Source organism: Somniosus microcephalus, chromosome 33 (genome assembly GCF_052327205.1).
Source record: "Somniosus microcephalus isolate GS21.2 chromosome 33, FLI_Smic_1.0, whole genome shotgun sequence".
NCBI lineage: Eukaryota > Metazoa > Chordata > Chondrichthyes > Squaliformes > Somniosidae > Somniosus > Somniosus microcephalus.
In genome coordinates this window covers 20,388,117-20,407,706 of record NC_141019.1, presented here as the reverse complement: position 1 = coordinate 20,407,706, position 19,590 = coordinate 20,388,117, and the positions used below count along the sequence as shown (strand labels likewise).

The window sequence follows — 19,590 nt, the reverse complement described above, 5'->3', positions numbered from 1 at the left end:
GCAGGCTCTGCAGGGTAATGTACTGATGATGCCTCTCATTCTAAAGACTGGTGCAATCAGAGTATTCTTTATTAAGTGTGTGGTAATATATTTGAAGTGTGCAGGTTTAGAGCGTGCCCTAGCCCCACAAAATAAAGCCTATTAATTGCTAATTTGCTTGTGTAGGCAATCCTGGAGCAGCCCAAACCAGCATTTGACCCTCATCCTTATCTCGACTTCCCTCATCTTCTGTCCTACTCTTTCAATCTTGGGTGATGTCCTGCCCTGTGGGGCCTTGGCAGTTTCTGAACTCGCAAGGCGAGCCCTTCTCACGGTGAAAGACAGCAGAGAGGGGAATGGGAAAGCTTTCCACTTTTGGCCAGCGGTGTGGGCATTCTGGGTCAGCGGTTGCTTGGGTTCGATGAAGAGCGCGGCTGTCTCTCCCTTGACTCTGGCGTCAGAGGGGCGCCTGTGCCTGTGCGTCATCTCGCGTCTGGCCCCAGCCACCCGTGGGCCGGCCATTTCTGAGTGGTGTCCAGCTTCTGGTGGGTGTTGCGTTGTGCTGAAGTTCAGCGCGCTCGAAGCCACCTCCTGTTTGCACCTTTTACAGTCAGCAGCGAGGAGACTTGCAGGGAGAAACATAGAGAGAGAGAGGTGTTCATCTAGCTAGTCTAGGCTGGATTTAAACCTAAGTTCCAGAGACAGAAAGACAGCCTTGTAACTGCCTGATTTCCCCCTTTCCTTCCGCCCCCCCACCCCCACAGGATTAGTTGTTTCTGGACAAACGCATAACTTGGTCTAAATATAGAGGCTCAGTTTATCAAAATCACATTCCATTCACTTATGCTCTGCAGCGTTACTGACCGAAACAGGATGTGCTTTCCAACTGTTTATTTCATGCACTTGAGTGTTAAAAAAGCAGACGGACCATTGCCAACATTTCAGCCTGTGATCAGCGCATTTTAGGAGGTTTGAAAAAAAAAGACAGGAAATGCTGGAAGCACACAGCGAACCAGTCAGTATCTGAAGGTGGCGGGTGAGAGGGAGAAAAGCAGATGAGTGTTTCAGGGATAGAACTTTTGTCCAGGCCTACCTGAGACGTTAAAACTATAACCTCGACCCCTATATCTGTTTATTTTTCCCCCCCTTGTCTTCTCACATGGCAGCTGTCGATGATTCTGCCGTCGCCATTCACACCTCATCTAGGGTCATCTTTTGTTTCTTAACTTGTCCCATTACCTCTCTTTTTGCCTCGCACCATCGTCCCTTTTGTCATTTAATCTCTCCTGCCTTCCAGCCTATCACCAGCCTTCCCTTTGTTCTTTCCTCCCCTGCTTAAAAATCTCTCTTCTCTCCAACCTTTTCCAGTTTGGCGAAGGGTCCTCCACCCGAAACGTCGACTCTGTTTCTCCTCTCCTCGATGCTGCCTGACCTGCTGAGTGTTTCCAGCATTTTCTGTTGTCATTTGAGACGTTCACCTTTTCGTTTCTCTCTTTCGGAGGCTGGCCGGCCTGTTGGGGCATTCCCAGCCCTTTCAACTGCACCTTCAGTCACCTCCTGTAACTTCTTTCCACCCTCCTAGCTAGAAGGTTGAGGGGCTGATCTGATCAAGGCGTTTAAAATGTTAAAAAGATTCGATAGGGTAGATACAGAGAAACCATTTCCTCTGGTGACAGAATACAAAACAAGGGAGCTCAATGTTAAAATTAGAGTTGGGTGAAATCAGGAACCACTTTTTCACACGGAGGGTAGTGGAAATCTGGAAAACTCGCCCCAAAGGCTGTGGATGCTGGGGGACAGTTGGAGCTTTCAAGACTGAGGTGAGGTAGAAGATCAGCCATGATCTTGCTGAATGGCAGAGCAGGCTCGAAGGGCCAAATGGCCGCCTCCTGCTCCTGATTCTTATGTTCTTATTGGTAGACTTTTGTTGGTTAAGGGTATCAAGGGGTATGGAGCAAAGCTGGGAAAATGGAGTTGAGGTACAGATCAGCCATGATCTAATTGAATGGCGGAACAGGCCCGAGGGGCTGAAAGGTCTCCTCCTGTTCCTGCTTGGTGCCCAAGATCCCTTGAGGATTACCCTGAGGCATTTAGTTACTACATGAGAAGCAGTTTGTTGCTTTTTAGCTCCGATTTCCAGCATCCACAGTTTCATTTTCTTTCCACTGAGGCATTTTTTAGAAATCTGTTTCTGTGTAAAATGTTTTCAAAAGTGTTTTATTTTTCCCCAAGATTATAACCGCGGCCTAATTTAACTAATTCCGAGTTTGCCAGTTGGCGATTTGTCATCTCCTCCTATTGGCAGCCACCGGAATCCAAGCACATTTTCGACGAGACAAGTTCAACTGTCCTGGAACCAGCTCTTGGAGCCAAAAGCCTACTGTACGCTCACGACTTGGAACCCCCTTGTCCTAAAACAGATGGCGGCCGAGCCCGCCCTGCTGTGTCTGTCTTGGGAAACGTCTCTCTTCGAAAAGAGACGTGTTTAGTGCAGAAGTATTGATTGAAAGCCACAATAATTCTGCCAAACCTTAGATGCTGTTGTTGCATTCTGGTCAATGGAATATCTTGATGGAGGGGGGAAAGGAGGAAATCGCTCAGTTCATAGCTGTGAACGACTAACGTCGCTAAAAACCAAAAGATTTAATTGCAGCCTGTGGGACAGCAAAAGAATTCGGCGCACAGCTTGCAACCCGTGATGAAAATGGCAGGAACATTTATTTTTTGCAGTGAAGTGATTGAAGTGGTGGGCAAGACAGAGTCATGTGTTCAAGATTATGGCTGAGCAATTCACCTCGGGTGGCGGTCAGTGGAACTGAATATCAGGCGCGCTGCGTAGAGTGGGCGGCCGATCTGATCCGATCCCGCCCGTGACGAATTTCTTGGCCTGTATTTTGAAGCCAATATTTTTGAATTCTGTAGGATTTGTATCACAGCAATAAAGCTGCTCCCTAATATCCAAGTAGGTTTAAGTATTAACGCATGTGCCAACATTATGAGCTTGAGAACTGAAAATTAAATGGCCGGCCCAAGGAGTCTGGAAGTTGCTGAACCGGATTCCAGTCTAAGTGCTCCATGCTCTTTGCAAATTATTCACGTCATGCTATTCTCCCTGCAGAAAGTTATCCAGGCAGAGGGTAAAAGTGAAACTGGTATTTAGGGAAGTTTGAAGCATAGTTCAGCTTTCAATGTTGTTGGTCGTCCGGAGCAACCACCCTAGCAACCTATCGCTACTCGGTTTGGTCAGGTGCCTAGCGCAGGGAGTTCCCATTTCAGACAGAAAGCCCCAAAAGAGGGCAGTGGGATTGTAGCAACAATCATGTTTTTCTGAATGTCGAATATTTATTTCCCCCCTCCCCCTCCAGAGTGGGAATATCTTTTAAAAGAAGGGGACTTTTTACAGGATTACTACATAACGTGAAGTATTATTAAGGGAGATACCTTCGCACCAGCTAGTATGTCGTAGCCCTTTGTTCTTGCGTTTAATACGATCAAGCTGCCGCTTTGTGTCGCAGCTCCATCCCAGTCACATTATGACGCGTGGGGCTTTAGGCATTGCCCTCAGTTCTAGAAAGGAACTTGGGATTCCCGCAAGTATTCAGGTATCTCCCTTTATCACATTTAGGCTCGCGTGAGAGTTTTGTAAAAGACCCTTTTTTTCCTTTTTAAGATGAGCTACTATTCATTAAAGGAGCTGTACGTCTCAATTCGTATCATAGGACCAGGACTAGGCCATTGAGCCCCTTGAGCCTGTTCTGCCATTCAATGAGATCATGGCTGATCTGTGACCTAACTCCATATACCCACCTTTGGCTCATATCCCTTAATACCTTTTGATTAACAAAAATCTATCAATCTCATTTAAAATTTACAACTGACCCCCAGCATCACTTGCTGTTTGCAGAAGAGAGTTCCAAGCTTCTACCACCCTTTGTGTGTAGAAGTGGTTCCTAATTTCACTCCTGAAAGGTCTGGCTGTAATTTTTAGACTATGCCCCCTCGTCCTAGAATCCCCAACCAGCGGAAATACTTTCTCTCTATCTACCCTATCTGTTCCCCTTAATATCCTGAAAACTTTGATCAAATCACACCTTAACCTTCTACATTTCAGGGAATATAACCCTAGTTTATGTAATCTTTCCTCGTAATTTAACCCCTGGAGTCGGAGTATCATTCTGCCGTTTAGCACCAAACCCACCAACAACTAATGATTCTGCTGGACCAGCAACCCAGAGGTCGGTGTTCAAATCCCACCATGACCAATGGATGCCACTGGCAGCGAGCAGAGGTCAGAATGAGGGTGATTGGGGCGGGTCAGGCTGCCTCTTGGGACCCATGGAAACGGTCCCCGGCAAGTTAAGTATGGATTGGAAGATGGCAGCAAGTCTGTGATCGGGGGAGGGAGGGGGAAAGCTGGGGCAGGGGAGGCCCAAGGCACCACTCCTCCTGGCCCACAAGGAACCTTTTTTGAAAAGTTAAGAAAAAAAATATGCCTGGGCCTCCTGTGGTCTTGACTATTTGCTGCTGTCTCTGGCAGTGATGCCATTTAAATTAGGCCTCCACCCTTCTGGGGCAGGCAAGTAAAAATGACTGAGGTGGGAATGCGGCGGGAATTCCTCCACCCTTCCGCCGCGCCCCCCCTCCCGACTTCACGGTTTCCGGCGGAAGAGGGGTTGGCTGGGGCGAGGGGCTTGAAAACCGACCTTTAATGACTAAACTCACACAGAAATAGTGGCTACTTGGGATGAGGTAAGTAAGGCCTACTTGTAGGACAGCACCCCTTGAGGTGAGGAGTCAATTGGGGGGGGGGGGCGAGAAATGATTGTCAAGCATGGGGTTGCTATTGGCTTTTTCTTTATCAAATTCCTTATAAGGCATCAAATTATGAGTCAAGAGTGACAATATTTGTAAAAGATGGCTGGTGATGATGAATAAAAGGCGAAACGATTCTCTCTAATTTCAAATGTTTTTGTCTGTTCAGCTCTCGGATACAAAATCCACCGATCGCAAGCTGACCCTGTTGCACTACATTGCGATCGTCGCGAAGAAGAAGTACTCTAACATCGCCACGTTCTGGAGTGAGCTGCATTTCATCGAGAAAGCTGCGGCAGGTTAGTGTCCTTGGAGTAGCCCGCTGGCATTCACTGTCTTGGGTGCCACATGAAGGACCGCCACTTAGCAAGGTCCTGGGGGAGTGGCTGGTAGCCATGGGACTGTGCCACGGTGTGCCTTTGGGAGGAGATGGGCGACAATGGGTGTGGATGAAGACTCAGTAGGGTCGCCTGTGCTGGTGGAGTGGTGCCGCAATGAGTTGGCGCTCTAACATGCTGTGTCATGGCATAGTAAGACATGGCATCATACCCTGATTCGTTACGTTGGGTCATTTGACTTTCAACAGAAGATGCTAAACCTTTATAAATCACTGGTTAGGCCTCAGCTAGAGTATTGTTTCCAATTCTGGGAACCGCACTTTAGGAAGGATGTCAAAGTATTGGAGAGGGTGCAGAGGAGATTTGCTAGAATGGTACCAGGGATGAAGGGCTTCAGTTATGTGGGGAGACTGGAGAAGCTGGGGTTGTTCTCCTTGGAGCAGAGAAGGTTAAGAGGAGATTCAAAATGATGGGTCTGGACAGAGTAAATAAGGAAAAACTGTTTCCAGTGGCAGAAGGGTCAGTAACCAAAGCACACCGATTTAAGGTGATTGGCAAAAGAACATGAAAGAAACATTTTTTTACGCTGGCATGCACTGTCAGAAAGGGCAGTGGAAGCAGGTTCAACAGTAACATTCAAAAGAGAATTGGATAAATACTTGAAGAAAAAAATGTGCAGGGGAGTGGGACTAATTGGAGAGCTCTACCAAAGAGCTGGCACAGGCATGATGGGCCGAATGGCGGCTTCCTGTGCTGTGCCATTCTATGAAGATGGCACCAAATGGAATCTAGCTGGTTTTCCTAATGGAAGGGGAAGTCAAAGGGTGAGTTACTTTGGGCAGTTTATCGAGCATCTCCTTGTGACATAGAAGATAGGAGCAGGAGTAGGCCATTCGGCCCCTCGAGCCTGCTCCGCCATTCAATGAGATCATGGCTGATCATCCAAATTCAGTACCCTGTCCCTGCCTTCTCCCCATACCCCTTGATCCCTTTAGCCTTAAGATATATATCCAACTCCTTCTTGAATATATTTAATGAATTGGCCTCTACTGCCTTCTGTGGTAGAGAATTCCACAGGTTCACCACTCTCTGGGTGAAGAAATTCCTCCTCATCTCTGTCCTAAATGGCTTACCCCTTATCCTTAGACTGTGACCCCTGGTTCTGGACTCCCCGACCATCGGGAACATCCTTCCTGCATCTAGTCTGTCTAGTCCTGTTAGAATTCTTGAGTGCCATTGACAGAACTGCACAGGAAGTAGCATAGTAGGTAGGGAGCGGTTTGTATTAAGGTTAAAACCACTTTCTCCAGTCTTGTGATTCTATTTGCCCACAGGGTGCATTGATAGAGACAGCGTCCGGGTGTTTTAATGACCTTTTCACACCACTCCCTCTTGCAGTGTCATTGGAAAATGTTCTATTGGACGTAAAGGAGATGGGACACAACATGGAGCTGGTCAAACGGGAGAGCAGCATGCACGAGCACAATGTGGTGCTGAAGGATTTCCTGTCACAAAATGAAGGGAAGCTGGAAAAACTTCAGAGAGATTCCAGAACTGCACAGGCAAGTAGAACACATCACTGAGTTTCCTCTCGATCAAATTAGTTTGTCGTTCAAACAGCTTTGCTTTTCTATTCTTTGCACTCAGTGATTAAATCAAGGATTTTCAGGTCAGATACAACATGAGCCCTAAATATAAAAGAGGTTAGCATTGACCTTGTTTTTTTCCTCAATAGATCTTTCCTCAATAGATCTGTTACCCTGTACCTACTGTAAGAGGTGGTGGTTCTTCTTAGGCAGTCCCTCGGAACCGAGGATGACTTGCTTCCACATTAAAAATGAGTTCTCAGGTGACTGATGAGTCCAATGTGGGACCTACAGTCTCTGTCACAGGTGGGGCAGACGGTGGTTGAAGGGGCGGGTGGGTGGGGTGCTTGGGTTAACGTGCGCTGCCTGCGCTTGGCTTACGCTTGCTCCCGGCGAAGAGACTCGAGGTGTTCGGCGCTTTCCCGGATGCTTCTCCTCCATTTTGTGTGGTCTTGAGCCAGGGTTTCCCAGGTGTCGGTGGGGATGTTACACTTTTAACCGGTTATAGATTATGGAAAGACCAGGAGTGCTAAGATTCCAATCTCATCATGGAGTCTTTCAGATGAGTCACTTAACCAAGGCCCCTGGCTGCCAATGTTCTTCCTAATTTTATTTTTGGGTGCGCGGCCCATTCACTGTTTCGCACATGCCCGAAATTTAACACTGAAAAAGCCGGTTCCGGACTGCGCGAGACCGGCAGAGAGCTGCGCAGCCGCGTGGCTTATAGGAAATGTTGCTGGTAGCCCTCTCAGGTGGACGTAAAAGATCTCTCCGCACCAGTTTGAAGAAGAGCGGGGAAGTTCTGCCTGGTGTCCTGGCCAATATTTATCCCTCAACCAACATCACCTTGGGGGGGGGGTGGGGGAAAGAGATTATCTGGTCATTTATCTCACTGCTGTTTGTGGGAGCTTGCTGTGTGCAATTTGTTTGCCACGTTTCCTACATTGCAACAGTGACTACACTTTAAAAAAAAAAGTACTTCAAGTTCAAGTTTTGATTTCTCATGTAACCGCCCATCCCCCACCTCCCCTTCCAGTCACAGAGAAAACATGAAACCTGAAGTAGTGTGTCCAATTCTAAAATATCCCAAATCATTACGTCATTCTACAAAGGATTAGCTAAATCTTGATTAATTAATTTTTTCACACAAAGCTGTCGAGCATTACATAGGATTACATCGGATATATGGCACAGAAACAGGCCATTTGGCCCAACCAGTCCATGCCGGTGTTTATGCTCCACTCGAGCCTCCTCCCGTCTTTCCTCATCTAAATCTATCACCATAACCCTCTATTCCCTTCTCCCTCATATGCTTGTCCAGCCTCCCCTTAAATGCATCTATACTATTCACTTCAACCACTCCCTGTGGCAGCGAGTTCCACATTCTCACCACTCTCTGGGTAAAGAAGTTTCTTCTGAATTCCCAATTGGATTTCTTGGTGACTATCTTATATTGATGGCCTCTAGTTATGCTCTTCCCCACAAGTGGAAACATTCTCTCTGTATCCACTCGGTCAAAACCTTTCATTGAATCTGTTTCGTTGATATTTCAGTTCTGAACCTCACGAATGTTGCAGATAGAGGGGTGAAACCGTCCAACACATATAGCGGGCAGATCAAATTTGCGCCCGCCATAAGTAGGGTTGCCAACCAAGGTTGGGCCCATTCGTAGAGGTTTCAGCCCCAAGGGGCAGGGTGCTGGGTGACATCATAGTGCACTACATCTGGGATTATGTCTGCGATCCCAAAAGAAAGTAAGTCTTTGTACACATGAATGAAAATTAACTCCTCAATAGTTGAACCATATTATGGTCTGCCTTTGCCGAGACTGGAATCTCCTCTGAAACCTGCGGGATGGTGTCCAATTGCTCCGCCCCCACGCTCCTGCCATTGGTCACCTGACCTGTCCATCCTTGCGTGCACCACCTTCCCACAGCGATTGGAAAGCGGACAGACACTCGGTTACCCGATTGGTTGATTCTTGACTGCCAGTCAAGCAGCCTCTTTTCCACCGGTAGCATCGTGGTTAGGGTACTGGACTCAGTGATCTGGAGACATAAGTTCAAATCCCACCACGGCAGCTGGGGAATTTAAATTCAGTTAATTAAACAAATCTGGAATAAAAAGCTGGTATCAATGATGGTAAACTATCGGATTGTCGTAAAAACCCATCTGGTTCACTAATGTCCTTTAGGGAAGGAAATCTACTGCCCTTACCCGGTCTGGCCTATATGTGACTCCAGACCCACAGCAGTGTGGTTGACTCTTAACTACCCTCTGAAATGACCTAGCAAGCCACTCAGTTGTATAAGGCAGATCACCACCTTCTCGAGGGCAATTAGGGATGGGCAATAAATGCTGGCCTTGCCAACGACGCCCACATCCCGTGAATGAAGTTTAAAAAAAATCTCTGATGTCTTTTGTAACTAATAAATGGAAGAGTTCAAAGAAAATGAAAGAAACACTTTTTTTTAATGCCCTTATGATTTTTTTCCTGGGTTGCTCACAACAGTATCCTGCAGTTGAATCTTTATTTATTGACAACCCTAGCCTGTCGGAGGTGGACACTGTGCTACAGAATTCGAAATGATTTTGCCATTGAAATTCTGCAGTTGTCTTTAAAGAGTTAAGGCACAAATTGAACATTGGCTCACTGAACTACACCAGGGTACAGGATACATAAAATCAATTGTAAAGTGGGAGTGTATCTTGCTCTCCTGTGACTTGTGCGCTGGGTTTTATGGTGAATCCTTGTGTAATCCCTCTCTGAAGTTTGGGAAGAGACCAGGATAAAATGGAATGTGTGGGAAAATGTTACAGACTTCAGTGGCCTCCCCCTCACAGCTAAGCTTTTGAGTCAACATCGTCTGTGTTTCTGAGCGAGAAAGTGAGGGCAAGGAAACCTTAAAATCAACAGTTCCTTCACAGAAGCGAAAAGATAATTAATTCTTGGTGGATTGCAATTACGCCTAGTTGCTTGATCCTTGATCTTTAACCTTTGCCAGCGAGAGAGAGCAAGGAAAAGAAAAACATGGCTGCTATTAAAAAAGCTGGCTCTATTGTTGGAACTGTAACCTGGTGAAGATGGAGGGTTAATGAGACTGTACCTAATTTCCTTTTTGCCCTGTACAGGAAGCGTACAATAAAGTGGTTGAGTATTTTGGAGAAAGTCCCAAGACAACGCCCCCATCCGTGTTCTTCCCAGTCTTTGTCCGGTTTGTCAAGTCCTACAGGGTAAGATCTTTCAGCTGATCTGTTTGTTTTTTTTCCCCTTCTGCATCCATTTGGCATTCCTGTAACTTCAAATGGTAGATCTAGTGCATGGAGGAAATGGTTCTAGTTGCTGCCCTTGGAAGGCAAGTGGCCATTAATATGACGTGGCAAAGTTAATGAGACCTTGACTATGACTTTCTTTTGTCCCTCTGCCTTTTTCTTAATTTTGTGTATCCCTTACTATATTCAATATTGAAACGACTTTTATCCACTGGCATCAGCAGCTTTAAGTTTAATAACAAGGGGGAATGAGGAAAAAGCAACTCGGCCCAGCTGGCACGCCCTGTTGTTTAGGCCCCATTTAGTAAATGGGGGAAGGTGCTGGGAGATGTCATGGTGTACCACATCATACAACCTAAAAAAAAAAAAAATTCTTTGTACACATTAATGAAAATTAACTCCTCAATAGTTGAACCATATTATGGTCTGCCTTTGCTGAGACTGGAATCTCCTCTGTTGAAATGAGAAGATAGTGCCCTTTTTTTCTCTCTTCCACCCCACCCCCCCTGCCTTTGTCCTCCCCCAGTCCTGAAGGCATTGACTCCTTGCTCGGATGTGGATCCAAGGGCATTAGCTACCCTCTAGCACTCTGCCACATGACCATTCTTCATAGGTGAGGCTAGACAGCAAATGTTGCCGGGTTATTCCACATTGGGCGGGGGGGGGAGGGGCATCACAGTCGAGCCCAGTACTCTCCTAACCAATGCCCATGCATGCACACTCCAGCCGGGGTCACCAGGTAGTGATCAGGATGCAGAAACCCTGTTAAATTCCACAATGCCCAACGCACCGAGGCCACCCACTGTTGTCCTGGCTGCGATGAGCTAACTTGGCATAAAGTAGGGATTAAACGTGACACTTTCCGGCTCTGTATGGCTCCATTTCAAACCGGGTGGTGCATTTACTCATAAGCCATTGGAAGGAGCTAAGTGAAAGAAAATATCTTGATTTGATGGAGATCCATCATTATTCTGCTTTTTATAAATTATTTAATCTTCTGAGATAATTTGGATCAGTACTCTTTCTGTTGTGACAGTTTCCAGGGATGTTTCAAATCTATCTGCGTGTATTTCGTGATGGAGGATGAGGCAGGGTCACCCCGTTAGAGACCCAGGTTATTGTATGGGGCACCTTGGTTGACCATCCAATGCTTGTTTGAGCGGTATGGGCAGCAGATATGTCTCTCCGCCCCCTCCCCTGGTCACTTGCCATTTGCTGTTTAAAATTACTTGAGCTGATTTTTGGTCAGACTCTCCCTGTGGAGGGAAGCCTGCTTGTGATTCCCAGCCTGAAGGGCCAACACCACAGCTACCTGTGAAAGGGCACAGTGCTGCTGAATGGCGAGGGATGGAGTTAATGAATCCACTCGCTTCCTGGCATTGTCTAGCAGATGCCTCCCATTTCCTGAACTCCCCATGGCCACCTGGTGCTGGCCTCCCACTTGTTCACATGTTGCAGACTATTTGTTGCAACAATAAAAGCATTGGATGTGGATGGAAGGCGAATACTTGTAATCGGGACTATGATCACATTAGGCTTTCTGTTTAGGAAAATAAAACGGCCAGCAAGTCTCTGACGTACCGTACAACGGTGGGAGAGGAGTTCTTGAAGTAGCTGAGGAAGCCATTTGAGGAAAGCGTTTCTCACCTGCTTTTCTTTTCTATGTAAAGATGAACTGCGTTCTTAACCCATTAAGAGCTGTGGTCGAATTTTTGCCAATATCGGATTTAAAGATTCAAAACTTGGCCCAGAATTTAGGGTGTAGAACTTCTGCAGGGCAGGTTGACCCGCTCTCCCGCTGTAACTTCAGTGGAAGATCGGCGCAAATCCCAGAGAAACGAGGTGCAGGAGGTGACGGTTTTTAGCCGTTCGCACCCTCGCTCCAGGGTCTCCGCCGAAAGCTCGGCGGGAAATCCGGAGAACTCCCACTGAAATTCTCCTCCTAGATGTTTGTGCTCAATTCTCAGTGGGTTTTATCAAGGTTGACTCATGCACTGTAAATGTTTCCCCTTCCTCTTCTTCCCCTCCACCTCCCCCACCCAACTTCCTCTCATATCTTGAAGGTGCTAAGTCATGCGGCGGGTATGGTTTGATGGGTGCTGTTTAATAACTGGCCCAAGCGGTCATCCTTCATGCCCGAGCCTGGTCGGTGAACATTAACACGGTGTTTCACTATAGGGAGCTTCAGTGGAGAACCTTATTCTGTCCTAGACCTGAAGCCCTCATGCCTGCGCCCTCCAACAGGGCTCGCTGGTCAGGAGCGGAAGTCCTGGCTGATTGCTCAAGGGTTACTCTGCTGAATTGTAGCACCCATCCAGATATCCTGGCTGGATCAGCTAACTCCGTCCACAGCAGAACTTGCTGGTCTGTAGAAGATTGAGGGGAGATCTGACCAAGGTGTTTAAAACGTTCAATGGAGTAGATACAGATAAACTATTTCCTCTGGTGGGGGAAATCAAGCATGAGGGGATATTATCTTGGCCAATTAGGAGTGAAATCAGGAAGCACTTTTTCACACAAAGGGTTGTGGAAATCTGGAACTCGCTCCCTCAAAAAGGCTGTGGATTTGGGGGGGACAATTGGAGCTTTAAAGACCAAGATTGCTAGATTTTTGTTGTGTAAGGGTATCGAGCGGTATGGAGCTTGGGCGGGTAAGTGGGGTCGAGGTACAGATCAGCCATGATCCAATTGAATAGCAGTGCAGGGCTGAGGGGCTGAATGGCCCCCTCCTGTTCTTGTGTGTCCATGAGTAGCAGACTAGACAGTGCGCTTGCAAACTGAGCCAAGAAGAGGTCCACTCTGAGTAGAAAGTGCCGTATTGTACTGTGTTTCCTCAGCGAGGCAAGGAATCAAACAACAGGCTGTTGTGTGTGTCTGCAGTTTATTTTTTGAAGCCTGTGCGATTTGTGCACATTCACAATTGAAATACTGTTTAACAAAAAGAATTGAAACCTCCTTCCTTCAGTAAACACAGCTGCTGCGCTGATTGACTTTGAAAATCCATCTTTACTTCACCTCAAAGTTAGTTATTCCTTTTACTTTGCTGTGCTCAGAACTATACCAAATAAGGAGCTCCATTATGCTGTAATAAATATGGGCTTGTGTCCAATGTAGGTCGAAGGTCAACCACGCCACTAAATCATTGTATGTTTACATTGAAAAACAAACTACATGCAATGAAAAGACACAAAATTTAGGAGAAACTTCTTTACCCAGAGAATGGTTAGAATGTGGAACTCGCTACCACAGGGAATAGTTGAGGCGAATAGTATAGATGCCTTTAAGGGGAAGCTCGATAAACACACGAGGGAGAAAGGAATAGAGGGATATGTTGATGGGGTGAGATGAAGAGGGGTGGGAGGAGGCTCGTGTGGCACATAAACACCGGCACGGACCAGTTGGGCCGAATGGCCTGTTTCTGTGCTGTCAATACTATGTAAAATGAAAGAAAGACAGACTTGCCTTTCTATAGCGCCTTTCACGACCATTGGACGTCTCAAATTGCTTTACAGCCAATGAAGTACTATTTGAAGTGTAGTCACTGTTGTAATGTGGGAAACGCGGCAGCCAATTTGAGCACAGCAAGCTCCCACAAACAGCAATGTGATAATGACCAGATAATCTGTTTTTGTTATGTTGATTGAGGGATAAATATTAGCCAGGACACCGGGGAGAACTCCCCTGCTCTTCTTCAAAATAGTGCCATGGGATCTTTTACGTCCACCTGCGAGAGCAGACAGGGCCTCTGTTTAACATCTCATCCGAAAGATGACACCTCCAACAGTGCAGCGCTCCCTCAGTACAGCACTGCACTGGAGTGTCAGCTTAGATATATGTGCTCAAGTCCCTGGAGTGGGACTTGAACCCACAACCTTCTGACTCGGAGGCGAGTGTGCTACCCACTGAGCCACAGCTGATTTAATGATTGGTTGTATTTCTTATTCTTTGACTTTCTATTAACTGGGGATACTGAATCTCTAATTAAGAGATCTGAGGGTCCCCGGATGCTGTGACTCCAAAGACACAAGGTGGTACCTCACCATCTTGTCGAGTTGACATCTTCTACTAGATGTTGCATGTGTAGAAGACATTGGTGGGGCCACGGTCAGCGTATTGTGTGCAGTTCTGGGCCTCCCCCTTACAGGAAGGATATCCGAGGCATGGAAAGGGCAGTCTGTAGAATTATGCCAGGAATGAGGGGTTATAATTTTGAAGACTGGTTTGAAAAATTGGGGCATTTTTCACTGTGCAAGAGAAGGCTAAAGGGAGATGTAGTCGAGGTTTTTGTAGTCTTGAGATGGTAAATAATGAAAGATTCTTTCCACTACTTTGCGACTTTCTTCCACGTAATGGTAGCAACGCTAACACTGAAGTGCCATGCATTTTCATGTTGCTGCATTGCAAGCAATTACTTCTTTAATCTAAGGATGTGGGGTTTACAGAGTGACACCATGTTGGTCTTCCAATGTGCTGTGTCACAGAAGGATGGAACACAAGTTTCTATACCTGCATGGGTATACCTGGTTAGGCCCCAGCTGGGTTATTGTGCCCAATTCTGGGCACCACACTTTAGGAAGGACATCAAGGCCTTGGAGAGGGTGCAGAGGAGATTTACTAGAATGGTACCAGGGATGAGGGAGTTCAGTGATGTGGAGAGACTGGAGAAGCTGGGATTGTTCTCCTTAGAGCAGAGAAGGTTAAGGGGAGATTTAATAGAAGTGCTCACTATTATGAGGGGTTTTGACAGAGTAAATAAGGAGAAACAGTTTTCAGTGGCAGGAGGGTCGGTAACCAGAGGACACAGATTTAAGATAATTGGCAAAAGAACCAGAGGGTAGATTTTTTTATTTTAATGCAGCGTGTTATTCTCTGGAATGCAATGAAAGGGCAGTGGAAGCAAATTGAATGGTATCTTTCAAAAGGGAATTCGATATATACTTGAAGGAGAAAAAAATTGCAGGGCTCTGGGGAAAGAGCGAGTGGAGTTGCGATTAATTGGATAGCACTTTCAAAGAGCTGGCACAGGCGCAAGGGGCTGAACGGCCTCCTCCTGTGCTGAGAGATTCTATGGATGTGCTGCTTGCTGAGCAGAGATCAGACACTTTCCCATGGAGGAGCAACGTGGTCATGTTCCTTCACACCATTAACCTCCACTAACAGCTGCTTAGAAAGCGGCTGACGAATGGACACTGAAAGGAGAAACGCTAAGAATGTATCTTCTTCGAATCTGTTTCCAGGAAGCAGAACAGGAAAATGAGCTGAGGAAAAAGCAGGAACAAGCTTTGAGAGAGAAGATGCTGGCACAGGAAGCCAAGCTTCAACAGGACCAAAAGGTACGTGACGCACCGACTTTAATCTCACCGCTTCACTTTGCGCAAGCAGACCAGGAATGTCTCAACTTCGACCCTTGACCTGTGCTCATCATAGCCAGGGGATTAACAATGTGGCGGGGAGGGGGGGGCGGGGTGAAACAAAGCAATTGGCTTCAGGAAATAGTAAAAGCCAGTTGGGCTTCTCCGGTGACTCCTGCTGGAAGCCGCATTTGTTTGGGTGTTGAATTATAAAAGGATTGGGTTCAGTCATCATGGTGGAATAGCCCACCAACTGTTATTGTCTAAAGAAAGACTTGCATTTCTATAGCGCCTTTCATGACCTCAGGATGTCCCAAAGCAGGAGATTTAGAGGGGATTTGAGGAGGAACTTTTTCACCCAGAGGGTGGTTGGAATGTGGAACTCAATGCCTGAAAGGGTGGTAGAGGCAGGAACCCTCACAACGTTCAAGAAGCATTTGGATGAGCACTTGAAATGCCATTGCATACAAGGTTATGGACCAAATGCTGGAAAATGGGATTAGACTGGACAGGGATGGATGGGCGGCGCAGACACGATGGGCCGAAGGGCCTCTTTCTGTGCTGTAAAACTCTATGACACTTTACAGCCAATGAAGTACGTTTGAAGTGTAGTCACTGTTGTAATGTAGGAAACACGGCAGCCAATTTGTGCACAGCAAGATCCCACAAACAGCAATGTGATGATGACCAGATAATCTGTTTTTAGTGATGTTGGTTGAGTGATAAAGATTGGTCAGAACACCAGGGAGAACTCCCCGGCTCCTCTTCACATCGTGCCCTGGGATCTTTTACGCCCACCTGAGAAGGCAGACATCTTGGTTTAACGTCTCATCCGAAAGATGACACCTCTGACGTTGCAGCGCTCCCTCGGTACTGGATACGTGGGCCTGCTCCTTCAGGAGAGGAGGGTAGAATTTGGTTAGGCGGAGTTTCCAGAGGGCCTGTTGATTGTCCTATCAAATTCACATAACCCACTTCAGATAATTGAGAGAGCAAATCTTCCTTAAGCTCAAACACTTCCATGAAGAATGGGAGTTCCAATGTGAAATGTTCAGGTCTGAACAGAGTGATCACGTTATCTGTGCTTGGAAGTGGTCCCTGCTCCAACTGTCCAATGAAAAATTGGCATTCCAGTTGGATACTATAGAATGAGCCCCAGCTATTGGAGAATGTTTGTTTAAAAAAATTTAATAATAAAAAAGGGTTGGTGCAGTATTCTCATCCAGCCACTAAGTGTCGCTAGCACAATGGAGCAGTGTTGTTTTGCAAAGCATGCGACAGACATCGAAGAGCAAAACAAGTCGTGAATCCGCCAACTCATTTTCCACATTGATTCCAAGTTGGACACAGGAGTCTCAATGGCCTCTTAATTTCAAAATGGACGATCGTACGATGGCTGACCCAACACAGACAGACGGCCAGTGACCTCACTTTACTTGTAACTGGAAATGAACAGATTGAATACATTTTTACCTTTTTTGCTCCCTCTGTCATTGAGTGCGCACCGGTGAATATTTGACTTTTAATCGTAATCTAGTGCCACGTTGCTTTAACACTGTGGTGAAGTCTGGATAATTCTTTATTTGACTTTGAAGAGGCAAAAAATTTACCTCCAAGCAAATTCAGATTTGCTGCACTATCTTGAAATGATCGCCGTCAACTATTTCAAACGCTCAATCGCCCAGAGCTCTACTTTCGACATTTTTTTCTTACATTTTGTTTTCAGATCAACTTTCAATGTACATTGATGTTGTATTTAGGGCATGAAGCTGGAAAATAGTGAAAGAACCTCATGGCTTATTCAGTTCCACCTCTTCAGTAAAGGCGGTTTTGTTTTTACAGACTCCGTGCCACCGGAACAAACGGCAGCAGCAGGAGCTCATTGCCGAGTTGCGGAGACGGCAGGTCAAAGATCACCGACCGGTGTATGAAGGGAAAGATGGAACCATTGAAGACATTATCACAGGTAAAGGCCAGGAATATGTCATGGGTCAGGTTAGATGGGTTGGTGGAAGAAGTAGATCATCTTCGTGTTCTCAAGTCCGATGTCCTCGCTGAGAATTCCGATGATCATCTATTTCAAATAAAAGTTGCCTGTATTTTTTTGCTTTTTTGGATTCCTTAAATGTAGATCATATGTGATAGGCAGCATGTTTGTAGACAATTGACCCAGTTCCAGCGAGTTTCTGTACTGCTGCTCAAGCCATTGCCCTTGATGTTCTTACTGCAAGGTTGACCTTGAGTGCCAAGGTTAACAGGCTTGTTTGGGTGGGATTTCCTCTTTGTTCTGCTCGAACCAGTTGCCTTGTTGAAATGCTTGACTGTGTGGCCAAGCATTTATATTATGCTTTAAATATTACTGGCACAAAAGAGATGTGGTATGGATGCCAGAATAGGCCTCTCGCAGATACCTATAGCTTTGCAACATTTTTTTGTTTTTGGTAAGGGATCAAATAAATTGGATGTAATTGGGTTCGGGGTTTGCGAAAGCCGTCTCCGGTCCATTAATCCAGGTTTCTGATCTTGCGCCAACTTGTGCTCCTGAGTGGCGAGCTTTACCTGCTCGCTGTCGGTCTGTGCTCCAAACCAAGACCGAGAGACGTGCGTCAATTCTGCCGAATACAGAATTGTGGAGGTGACAGATCAAAGGGTGCTCTTCAGTTGAGGTGGTCCTTGAAATATTCTATACAGAAGCTCCTGGGAAAACCCCCAACTGTCTCTGAAGGGTTTAAATCCCAATCGGCTGTGAGCAAAGCCCAGAGCAGGTAGATTAATTTATCTTTCTGCCCTGACTGCAAGAATAACCCATGTTACGTCTGAGGTGTCTTCATTCTTGTTGGGTTTCTTTCTCAAACTGGCTCTGCTAACTACCTGGTGGTGGTGCTTGATCTATGATGTCATTTCAAAGTGGGTAATCTGTTGGTGATGGGGGAGGGGTGGTGGTTTCTTGGTTCAGCCTTGTTTTATTTGATAGGTGGAACCTCTGTCATGTTGCATGGTACCTGATCAAATGGTACAGCCTGCTCCACACCTAATTCAATGAATACCTGAACTGGCTGGACACTGAAAATGGCCAAATCATTTTCTTCATCTGCTGTATTGGCTCTTGGTTATGGCTGACTGACTGTTTATTTTTATGAAGTGAATACAGGATGTCCAGCTTCACAACTTGAACCACACTGTCATGGTCTATATCGTGTTACAAGACTCGTCCACCAGCAGCCTAACTTGTTATATCAAAGTGCTGCAATTAAAATGGGCAACAAAGATGCTCCTTTTAAAACAGATACTTGATTCTGATTTTTTGGTAAAACCCACAATAACTTGTGCATTTATCTAGCCCCTTTAACGTAGTAAAACGTTCACAGGAGCGATTATCAAACAAAATTTGACACCGAGCCACATGAGATATTGGGACAGGTGACCAAATGCTTGGTTATGGGTAGGTTTTAAGGAGCGTCTTAAAGTTGGAGAGAGAAACAGGTAGAGAGGCGGAGAGGTTTAAGGAGGGAATTCCAGAGCTTATGGGCCCAGGCAGCTGAAGGCACGGCCACCAATGGTGGAGTGATTAAAATCGGGGATGTACAAGAAGCCAGAATTGGAGGAGGGGGTTGTAGGGCTGAAGGAGGTTAGAGATGGGGAGGGGCGAGGCCATGGAGCGATTTGAAAACGAGGATGAGAATTTTAAAATCGAGGCGTTGGTGGACTGGGAGCCAATGTAGGTCCGCAAGCACAGGAGTGATGGGTGAACGGGACTTGGTGCGAGTTGGGACACGGGCAGCCGAGTTTTGGATGAGCTTAAGTTTACAGAGGGTGCAAGGGGAGAGGCCGGCCGGGAGAGCATTGGAATAGTCCAGTCTAGAGGTAGAGGTAACAAAGGCATGGATGAGGGTTTCAGCAAGAAGAAAACATATTTGTTTAAGATACGTTGTTTGCAGCATAGCTCCCCCTTCACCCATGACTCCAGGAAGACTTTTGCTTCTCGTGTCCCTGGGCCTCAGTTCAAACCCTACCTGGCTTTGTAATATAAACTCATATAAAGTCACCATTGAATCCTACTTCCCCTCTTTTTCTGTGTTTTTAAAAATCAAGGGAATGATGTTAGGAGGGAGGTCAACCCAACACCCATAGAGTGAGTGAAATGACTATTAAAACTTCCGGGAGCTATGAATTTTTTCCTTCATGTTGGGAAGTACCAGGCCTCCAGTCAGTAACTGGCCATAATGGCATGATTGGATTCCAGAGCTTGGC

General features: G+C 46.3%; 1 protein-coding gene across 5 annotated transcripts in view; it reads left to right on the top strand.

The window, feature by feature from the left end:
* LOC147096992 (formin-like protein 3) overlaps positions 1-19,590 on the top strand; it is a 190,603-nt gene that overhangs the window by 161,528 nt on the left and 9,485 nt on the right. For all 5 annotated transcript variants that reach the window (XR_015074454.1, XM_085972707.1, XM_085972706.1 and 2 more), the window contains 5 exons: positions 4,961-5,090; positions 6,528-6,691; positions 9,848-9,949; positions 15,226-15,321; positions 17,182-17,305. Coding sequence is in view for 4 of the 5 variants with exons in the window: in XM_085972707.1 (XP_085828833.1) it covers positions 4,961-5,090; positions 6,528-6,691; positions 9,848-9,949; positions 15,226-15,321; positions 17,182-17,305 (616 nt within the window). In the remaining variant the exon portion in view is untranslated. The remainder of the gene's footprint in view (positions 1-4,960; positions 5,091-6,527; positions 6,692-9,847; positions 9,950-15,225; positions 15,322-17,181; positions 17,306-19,590) is intronic.